Source organism: Leiobunum rupestre, chromosome 6 (assembly GCF_980474605.1).
Source record: "Leiobunum rupestre chromosome 6, qqLeiRupe1.1.hap1, whole genome shotgun sequence".
NCBI classification, from domain to species: Eukaryota; Metazoa; Arthropoda; class Arachnida; order Opiliones; family Sclerosomatidae; genus Leiobunum; species Leiobunum rupestre.
The window spans coordinates 11,222,829-11,233,701 of record NC_143389.1 but is presented as its reverse complement, the minus strand read 5'-3'; the positions used below and the strand labels follow the sequence as shown (position 1 = coordinate 11,233,701).

Genomic DNA, 10,873 nt, shown 5'->3' with positions numbered 1-10,873 from the left:
AATTTCTGACCACATGTAGGGCATGGGCGGAACGGCAAACAATACCACAATGTCCCCTACGACAACATTTGAACCGGGCACGAATTGGAGCCATGTGGTGGGTGCCAAAAATTGGGTCAAGAAGAGCGAGAAGTCGGTCGAGAGTGTGGCGTGGCAGCCAGGGAGTAACGCGGATAATACCGTGAATGAGTTGGCATGCGTTGCCCAAATTGCGAAGGTGATGTGTGCCGAAAAGGAAGTGGTTGAGCAACAGGATATCTGGTAGATGGTGGTGGACGAAAAGATAGTAACCTTGGCTAGACGAGGCATTGTATGGGCGTTGTGGAGGATGCCTTCTGGCATAGTGGTATGGTGGTTGGCGTTGAAATGCATCAACCGAAGAGTCATTAGAAATAGGAAAAGGCGAGGGAACGAAACCGTCGATGCCACCATGTACGGTTGGAAATTATCAGGATGCGATTAGATTATAAAAGAGTTTCATTATTTCATATCAACTTTACTGTCTGCTACAATGCGCGAATACGAGTGTCCCATGTAACCCTTACTCCATATAGCGAAAGGGAATACCGGACGTCCTCTAGCGAGTACAATTTACATATACATATATATCATACTATTGTGGTAATTATTTCGGATAAAGCCTTACTATCAATTACTAATATTGATTTTCGCATATTTAAAGGGGCTCCAAAGTTCGGTGGCAAAAAAAAAAGAAAATTGAGCATGCTTTTCATTCCCCCAAACCCCTCACTCGGCCTTGGCAGAGGCGGGCAGAGTCAACCGTAAATTTCGCACTTTACTGACTTTACACACATTTTGCCACCGAACTTTGGAGCCCCTTTAATCAAGTTTCTCATATTTTTAATGGTTCACTGCTGTTTCTTAGACTATGATTGATAGGTTTTGCTACTTTTAAGGGTTGTAAAATTATTTTGTTGATCAATAAATAAAACCTTTTGTCTTATAAACCACTTTTATAATATACTTTCCTAACTTTTTGTAGACTGCTCGAAAGATTATTCGACATTTTCATTCCTTAAGACATAAGAGTGAACTAAATATTGGATTATAATCTAGAATGTATATATTTATAGTTAAGGGGAGACTAGAGACCATTTTTAGATTTTTTTATTGGAGATTAAACAACTGAAAAATCAGGGGTGAGATATAGGTAACGGCCACGCAAACGGGCGGATACTTTTGGATAGGGATAGAACACCCGTGGCGGAAGTATGGCTACCACCCGTTGGGGGATTGTTAGTCGTCCTCACACGGCTCTCCACATTATCTGCCAGACGCAAGGGATTGTAGGACTACGCCTCTAGTCCAGGCCCATTTTAAGAATTGCTTCCAATCCCCACTCAGGCACGAAGAGTAAGCTCCCCCCAAAGAACCTAATCTCATTGGTTCCCTAAAAACTGACGCCACCCAACCTGGGTGGTGTTCTTTCCGTCCCTAACGCGCCTGTGGAAAATTCGACCACATGTGATGGCTCAACATCAGGCTCCCCGCCAGCAATAGTCACAAGTAGGCACATGCCTACGTTGAAAAAGTGTAGGCCTACTTGGGGGCCTCCAAATTTTTAAAAAGGTGCCTGTGATTGGGCCTCCAAAATCTAAATAAACTTTCAGTTCGTAAGATTTTTACATTTGGGCCTTCTAAAAATGCTTATTTAGAAAGCAGGTTTCTTTGCCAATTTCAAGAGGGTTAGAATGAATGACCGCGATTCCAGATTTTTCCCTTAAAACTTGATCTTTAAATCGACTGAAATACTACATGATAGGCAGAAAGGTGCACCTGACACCTGTTTGCCGTGGTGTCAGTGAGAAGCTACAACACACTGTGTTACACCGATAAGCAACAAACACAGCACCCCACAAAAGGATAACGCAACCCGTCAAAAGTCGCGCATTTCCTTTTTCAAGACTACTAAGCTATTACAAATAGTCTTTTTCAAGACACATTGGATTTTGAGGTGTTGAAGGATAAACCGGAATTTATTGCCAAGATTCAACCTTAGAGAGATCCTGTTGTAACTCGGCGTTAGATGTGTTTGTACTAAGAATTTTGATAAGTTTTGTGTCATCTGCAAAGAGACTGGGGAAAGAATGGTCGACAGCTGAAGGTAAACTATTGATGTATATTGCAAATAAGAATGGTTAACATTAGGAGCGCACAGCTATGAAATTAGATATAAGAAAGGTATAAATCATTCTAACACCAGGGAATGGTGCAAACAAAGCGATTAGCCAGGAGCAAAGTTGGGTGGCCAGAATTGAACACCAACATTGAGGACAGAATTAGAGCACGTTCAAGTTGTCAGCAAAATGCAACCATGCCAAAGGCTGAATACTTGAAGTGGCCCGAGGAGATCCAACCATGGACTCGTGTCCATATAGACTTTGCCGGACCGGTAAATGGGAAATATTTATTAATATTAGTGGACTCTACCTCGAAATGGATGGAAATCGGAGTCACTTCAACAACCAGTTCAGCCGTAGTCATCACATTCTTACGACAAAATTTGGCACGTTATGGAATTATGAAGACCCTGGTGAGTGATAATGCCACTTGTTTCACAAGTAACGAGTTCCAAATCTTCACGCAGAATAACGGCTTCAAGCATTTGACCATTGCACCGTATCACCCTGCTTCAAATGGTCAGGCTGAAAGGGTGGTGCGTACCGTGAAGACATCATTAAAAAAAAAATAGATGGTACTTCTAACTTTGCCATTGATGTCATTGACGAAGGTTTAAAAAAATTCTCAAATGGATCTCTAGACGTAAGACTAGCAAGATTTCTCATAAACTATCGCAGCACTCCGCAAATTAGTGGTAAATCTCCAGCGGAAATCATTTTTGGAAGAGAAATCCGCACCAAACTTGACATGGTCCATCCAACGAACTTTAAAGAGGAGAGAGGTAATGAGAATATCAAAATCGATAAACCTATAATTGAAATGCTAGAAGTAAATAATAATAGCGATAAAACCATTAGTAAAAATTAGTGATGTTACCTATAAGTTTCATCCTAATCAAAAAATCTTTGTAAAAAACTATGGTAAGGGAGAAAATTGGATAGAGGGAACTGTAAAAAATCTATCGGAAATATGATGTATGGGATTGATATTGGGAGAGGTATTATTAGAAAACATCAGAACCAATTGAGACTAAGGAGTGAGAAGTTATTAAAACCAACCGTGTCTGAGACATCAACAACTGGAGCCAGTAAAATGAATCCAAATCCAGATGCAGGGTACAGATCAGTATTACAACCACTGATCCAGAGTCATCAACAACCACCGATCCGGAGTCATCAACAACCACCGATCCAGAGTCATCAGCAACCACCAATCCTGAGTCCTGACAATGAATCTCCAAGCTGGAGTAGCAACTCATCACCAAGTCGATCACCGAGTCGCAATCCTATCTTATTACCACGACAAGACTCGAGACCAGAGCAACAGCCTACCACAAGCCTCTCCTAGTGTAGCCACATCATCAGAAGGAGCCCGATCAAGGATACTTATTAGACAAGATTTCGACAAAGAGCCTCAGTCGAGTAGACACAGACCACACGTACGAAGATCCAGTCGAAGACGTAAATCAATTAAAAGACTTAATATATGAACTGAAATGTTTAATAGTTAATCTAGTTAAAATACACTATAATCAGTCTATTTAAAAAAGAGGTGATGTTATGAACTATAATAGCCAGGGGGCGCCACTGGGTGGGGAAGCTGAGGGAGCCCTAGTTTTATGACCACCTAAACAGTGGTCTACCGGCTGCCGACATGTTCGGTACTCTTACTTAAAACTTCATATGTAAAAATCATCATCATCATGGAAATAAATCTTATAGCTTCAAGTGTTTAATTAACAAGAACAAACACACCAGATTGATTAAGTCTAGATTAGATTTTTTAATCTTGATTACCCTGATTTAATCTTGATTACCCTCATTTAATGACGATCACCCTGATTAAAATGCCTATAAAAATCCATTGCAGGGGAAACTTTTAGAAATCATGTCAAAATTTAAAAACAATCGTTAAAAGTCAGGAAATTTTTGAAATAAACATTATAGATGGGGCCTCTAAATCAGGCTGGGCCTATGTGCAGAAAATTCTTGGCGGGGCTACTGCTCAACATTATCCCTAGAAGAAATAAATACATGATTGTATAATATCATATTGACTAAGAAGACCTAAACTGGAAAATTTAAATCATCCAAAATGTGAAAGAGCATGATATCAATTGAAATCCAAACAAAATCTTTATTTAAAAATTTATTTGACTAAAAATTAAGTTTTTGGGCGTAAACAAATTAAATAAGTATTAACAACATTTAAGAATGAAAACTCATTAACTATAGCTACATTCAAAATAATAGTAATAAGTATAATAAAATAATTTCAAATGTGTTAACTACCAAAACAACCAAATTGTGCTGAAACATTAACACCTTCAAATTAAAAAATAATAATCACAGTTGAGTTACAAAAATTGAACAAGATACATTACAGTTTTATTTTTTATATATATTTCTAACTACTATTATAAAATACTACATATTTAATATCTATATTTTGGGTAAATCACGGGGAATTTTACATTTTCTCACAGACCATGGCTTTAAAACATTAATGTGAAAAGAGTTTTTACACTAAAATTTAACATTTTTGCTTTTAATTTTGCAAGTAGTTTTTGAGTTAAAGATTCACAGAATCGTTTGAAATTTCAGGTAGTCCCTCGCCAGTTCCGTCACGTGACTTCTTTCGTGGCATTAAGTAGTTCAAACGATTCTGATTGACATCTGTTATTAAATTCGTAAAATATTACTTAACATTTTAATTTGTAAATAACTAAACTATATGTGATCTGGGAACGCTGAGGATCCATTTTGATTCTTTCATTGTCAAAGAAACTTTATTTCATCGCGGGAATCCCAAATTAGGATTAACACCAAAACATAAAGGGTATGTTTGAAGTTCCCTTTGTTGTACTAGTAAACGGGTGTCATTAGTCCCCGTAAAAGTGATGAAATCGAAGTCTTTTAGGTCAGCTTTACCATTTAGCGAAGAATCCTTTTGTGTCGTCACGTCATCGAACGACCGCTTGTGGAAATTAATATTTCACACAAAAAATATGGTAGACAGGAAGCACTCAATAAAGGCTGTACACTATTGAATCTTAACATTTTGTTAGACTAGATAATTTCTATTTAAATATTCGGCTGTCATAAGAAATAAGAAAAATAATTCTATTGGCACCATAAAATAACTGTTTTATAAAATTTCTTATGTATAGTTATTTTTCTGCTTCATTTTGTTTCATTAAAATGTCATTTTTAAACTGTTTAAAGTGTACAAGCCACCACTCCAGTATACACATTTTACTTAAATGTTTAATGTTCAACAAAGTGGCGTGGGGAAAACTACTTGGCAAAATACTTTATCTGCACCGTGACACTGTGCCAAGCGGGGAAATGTGGCATGATCTAGTTCGAACAAAATCCACCAGGAGGTAATAGCAATAGTGTTGTAATGCAGTGTAAGCAGGTTCTACAACTTTGTTGAACATTAAATAATGTAATTGTAAATGTAGGGAGCAGCTGTTGGCTCGCTAGGCATGAAGGGCTTTCCACCACCCTCCTACGCATTTTAGCCCGGTCTTGGGTATTAGCCTAGCTGATTACTATTATTAACAATTGAAGTGAAATGTGTATAATGGAGTGGTGGACAATTATGTGATTTGTACACTTAAAATGGTTTAAAGATGATGGTTATAATTTATAAAACCAAGCAGAAAAATCATTACTGTCGAATAATAAACGCTAAACACAGAACATTGAAGATATAGTTTTTTCAAAAACAAATTCACAGACCCCATACATTTGGAGAATCACGGAATTGTAATTTCAAAATTTAATTAATCATGTTTTAAGTTTTATCAAGCATGTATTCGAGCTAACAGATCATATGAAGCCCTTTGTTTTCATGATCACCGAGGAGAGAGAGAGTGCCTTTCTAACTGGGGAAAAGACAGTCTGTTAACTCTAATGCATTATTTGCTTGGTTCTAATGAAATGATTTTAAACTTGGAAGATAAGAATTTAATTTAAAATCTTAAAAGGAAGAGACTCATGGATAAATAAGAATTTGATAACGAACGGTCAACAAATTACAAATAAAATAAGATCATTTTCTAATAATTATTAAAAGGCCCTTCATGCCACTCGAGACAACAGTTCCCTACACTTACTAACCTTTAACCTCAACAAGTTTTTATGGAAGGGAAAAAAAGCCTTTTATTATAAGTAGAACCTAAGGTTTGGCATACAGGTACGGTAATTACTAAGTGTGCAAGATATCCAATGACACCAGGCAAGTCACTTAGAAATACTGTATGTAAAACGCAAAAAATTACGTTACCATCAAATAATTTAAAACGTTTACGTATAAAATGTGGGAACGGCTTCGAGTGTTATTTGTAGTAATTTATCTAGAGTCACCGGAAGTGACTAGCAAATACTGAAGTATACAATACTTAACGTTCAAGCTTAGAAATAGTACTTTAGGCCATCAAATTTCATCTAATAAAAACTAGGAATTAACGGTACGAATTTCCCTGATATATTTTAATTCGCGTTTTTTTAGGGAATTGGAACGAATCCTTCATCTTTGACCCAAGTTTTGCATTGGGCGTCATCCATCCACCATTTCTCTAAGTCGTTCTTCACGCTAGGAACGATGGGGCCGTGTAGTTTATCACACAAGTAGCACATCCAAGGATGAAGGTAAGACCGATAGGAAGACTTCCATTTCAAGTACCTGGAGTATTTCAGTTCGTCTTGTCCGATAGCCAACAACCGGTCCGCCAAATCTTTGGGCTTCGGGTAATGAGTGGCGTCGACGTAACCGTTGGGAGGGCCGATACTCGCGTAATCGGCGCCACCGAAAACGACGGGTACGATGTCGTACTCCAAGACGTTAAAGTATTTTTCCGTGACGTAGTCCTGGCAGATGGAATTTTCGAAAGAGAGGTAAAACTTATAAGACCGAAGTACTTCGCCGTAGCAGACGGAAGACTGCGACGGAAAACACTGTTTAGTTCCGCACAACCCGTAAATGTCCACGTCGATGTACTTGCTCAGTTCCCGAGCGTACTCACCGCGGTTGCTGGGCACGTGACAGTCGCTCACGAACCAAACGACGGACTTCTTTTCGGAAAACGCCACCCGGTTCGGGGCGCTCGAGCCACCATCGGACGAATCCTTCTTGGCAATAAAGCCGTACTTCTGGACCACGTCCGAGCCTTCTCTGTAACTCATGGTCCAATTGAATAAACCGTTGACTTTGGATAAGTCGACGTGGTTGGCTCTCATTCTCCAAGGCGCTTCCAAGATGTAGGCTATCCAGATTTGGTTCGGGGTCCTCTCTTGAGGATAAGTATCGGGCAAATCAAGCAGGTGGAACAGCAGAGCGTCGGCTTCTTTCGTTCGGCTGGAGTCCGTCGTCACGAGACAGTTCGTATTTGGACAACCGTACAGGGAAAAGGAAGCGTCGTCAGGTCGAAGGCTGTAATAGTTGATGGTCGCCCAGATGCCGTTCCAAGGAGTGGCCAGAAGAATAGTTTTGGGTTTCCCGCTTTTGTTCTTCGTCCCTTGCGTGTAGTTGTAGCCGACGAAGGACACCTTTCTGGCTTCGAATACCTGATCGAAATTTAACTTTTTCCCTTTGAATCTAATGGGGAAAGTCAAAGGCTGCCTGACGCTGTTATTGGTAAATTTTACGTGGGCTAACTGATACAGCTGCCACTCGTCCACGAGCGAATCGTAGAAAGAAAGAGCATAGAAAGTACTGACGACCAGGGTGAATGCGGAAAGAAGCACCAGAGACCACTTGAATCTCTTCAACAAGACGATCCGTGGAAGAACTAGCATTGCTGGAGAGTAACGAGTTGACACTTTGAAAATTAGTAATGAAAAGTGTGGTTAAGAATGGCATCATTAGTTTGGAAGACTCGATAAACACTCTTCATCGCCATCTGAAAAGAGAAACAAAGTTACCAATATCAGAAGGAATATTAGGTATATTTATAAACTTTAGGGCTTTTCGAATTTTCTGGGATTTCGGAGTAGGGTAAGAAGAGTTACCTATTATGTTTCCCAAAATGGCTACCTGTGGCTGTTTTAGCAGATAAATTCAGTTTACTCTCTTTACACCAGCTTTTAAGAGTAGCTCTAATACAGCGGAACAAGCAAAAAATCGTTTTAGACAGTCTAATCTAATAATATGCATATAATATTTAAATTAATTTTACTTTAATTTCATTTCAAGTGTAACTTAATATATAAATATACTTAGGGTCAATAGAATTTAAAAAATAAATGTTGAATTTAGTTCTACATAGGAAATGTACACACATCAGAAACGCATTAAGTATAATATAATAAAAACTTGTTGAGGTTAGCGGTAATAGTTAGTGTATGGAGCTGTTGGCTCGCGTGGCATGAAGGGCTTGTCACCGCCCTCCTACGCATTGTAATCCGGTCACCTTAATTAATGGCTTTAAAAGTCGCTTGATGACTTAGGCCTAAGGTGGTGCCTTGGGTATTAGCCTAGCTGATTATTATTATTATTATAATTTAAATGTATATATTCTAGGCTTCTAGGTTTAAAATTCGCTCTGATCCAATTGATTTTTTAACCCAACAGCACTACTAAAAGTTGTATGTAGAACAGGAGAGTAGCACTTCCAACATACGTGACTCCTCGCGCCATCTATTAGGAAACGACGTAACTCATAAAACTGATACGCACTCGAACCGTCGAACGTCAGCGTTTCTCCCGGCGTTAGTGTTTGTTTCATTTACATGATTTGCTGTACCTAAGTGTGATGGGTTCTTATATACAGCTTCTAAAATTATGATTTGATAGTGTTAGTTCGAATGGGACAGCAAGTGTTCGAATAATAATTTTCCCAAACTCTAAAAATAATTTTATATTTCTGAAGTTTTTTGGAACATTACTATGTGTTTAATCTTGCAAAAGATCACCAGAAAAACTACGTACCATTTTTCACAAATAATTATGAATTTCGAACAAATGACCACCACTCCGAAGATTAAACCAATCTACTCCAGAATTTGTCTTTTGGATATAAAATCCTTTTTCATTAGGGGCATATTTTCAATAGAATAAAAGTTAACTCAAAAATAATTACAGTAAATAATTTTACTAATTTAAACCTAACAAACACCACAAGATGGTAATAATAAAACCAAATATTGTTAACCAATGAAAATAATTTAAGAAATTCATTATTTAAGTAGTAAGATACTATCTTAAAGATAGTACGTAATTATGACCTTAATTAATCAGTTGTAATTAGAGGTATTTAACTGGTGTATATATTAGACTAGGTTTTCATTTACGTAACAAGTCAAATAAATATGGTACATAAAACTTGTGAGAAAATATTTGAACAAAAGGAGGTAAAAATAGGAGAAGTTCCTCTCCGGTTACTGCCAAATTTAGGTATTTTGATTTGCGAATCTTACTTTGTGCAGAAATTTTCAGCTTTCACCTAATTCATTTCAGATTTCCTAAGCAGAAAGGGACAATGGCTTTGAACTCATAAGGAGAAAGAAAACACTGTAAAGCATATTTACTGCAACTAAAACCTTTTGGTCATCTAGTATAATAAAAGAATATTCCTTATTGCAAATGTTAAATATCGAAATTACCTCACGTAGGATATTCAAATCTGGCCAAAAAGAGCTGCCGAAAGATGGATTTATTCGCGACTATGCTCCAGAAGGGATAGCAGACGATTTTTTTTTAATATTTGTCCAAAATCAGGTAACTCAACTTACGTTAATTTGCTTTTTTCAAACTACTATTAGAAAAATAATTGAAGCGTTCGTTAATACTAAAATTTTGCCCTTAAAGTTTCAAAATTATTCGTGACCGAAACGAGTCTAGGTGACATAACGGCGCTAGCTTATATTTATTTATTTATTTATATAATAAAGAAAGCAGTCACTAAGCTAGTGTTAGCTTATATGACAGTGGCCGTACAGTACATCAAAATAGTTACATGTTATTAAATAAGTAATAAACAACAATTTTTTTTTACAAAATACAAATAAAAGGGGTGCATACGGTACAACGAGTTAAAAGGGTCATTTGAGACTAGAGTAAAACAGAAGTCACAGATAATAGCATAAATGGTATAGTTGGGGAAACGTAAGAGGGGAGTAAAATCAAAGTTAAGCTAGTTGGTCAAGTTTAGAACGCACAATCTCGCGAACAGAGCGTCGGAGAGCAGAACGAGTGCCACAAGAGCTGGTAGAGAATTCCATAGATCAATTGTTCGGTGGGAGAAATGCCATTGGCGCAGGGATGTTCTAGTCCTAGGTTTAAAGATTTTTGCGTCGTGTCCCTGGGTTCGATGTAGAGAGTCAAATCGGAAGAATGAGTTTGGGTCGACTGATGAGGCACCATGGCTAAAATTTACTAACCTTGAGCTTATCCCAGATAGTGCCTGATGCCTACACATAGAAATCTCATAGGTAACTAGAATGCTGCCGCCTACGGCCGAGCTTGTCGCCAATTCGTTTTGAACCATCAGCCAATGAGAGGCCGTAGAGTGGTTCCGCCAAGGAGGATAATAATCCTACTTGGTTCCGCTACTATCGCGGGAGCTAGGTGACGTCATTGTCTCTGGTGACATTAAATTCTTGGCAGAACCACTCTTTGAGCTCTGATTGGCTGAGATCTGGCTATCGTCTGCCACGGCGTTTGGTCCATTTGCCAGTTACACGACAGCATTCTAGTTACCTATGAGATTTCTATGTGCCTACAG

At 38.1% G+C, this 10,873-nt stretch overlaps 1 protein-coding gene across 2 annotated transcripts; it reads right to left on the bottom strand.

The window, feature by feature from the left end:
• Positions 1-4,635: 4,635 nt before the first annotated feature.
• On the bottom strand, positions 4,636-9,891 carry LOC149939258 (lewis-type alpha-(1,3)-fucosyltransferase-like). Of its 2 annotated transcripts, XR_016481297.1 has the most exons (3): positions 9,753-9,891; positions 6,556-8,050; positions 4,636-5,184 (listed from the first exon to the last, which is right to left on the bottom strand). XR_016481297.1 is itself a non-coding variant. In XM_090178662.1 (2 exons), the coding sequence occupies exon 2, from the start codon at positions 7,944-7,946 to the stop codon at positions 6,657-6,659; it is 1,290 nt and encodes a 429-aa protein (XP_090034788.1). In that variant the 5' UTR covers positions 7,947-8,050; positions 9,753-9,891; the 3' UTR covers positions 4,636-6,656. The 2 variants fall into 2 exon arrangements, 1 of the variants encoding a protein (XP_090034788.1); XM_090178662.1 differs by having other exon boundaries at positions 4,636-8,050.
• Between the last annotated feature and the right edge of the window lie 982 nt (positions 9,892-10,873).

Excerpts from the sequence above, each read along its gene's own strand:
- LOC149939258 (XM_090178662.1), bottom strand. The coding sequence starts at position 7,946 with ATGCTAGTTCTTCCACGGATCGTCTTGTTGAAGAGATTCAAGTGGTCT.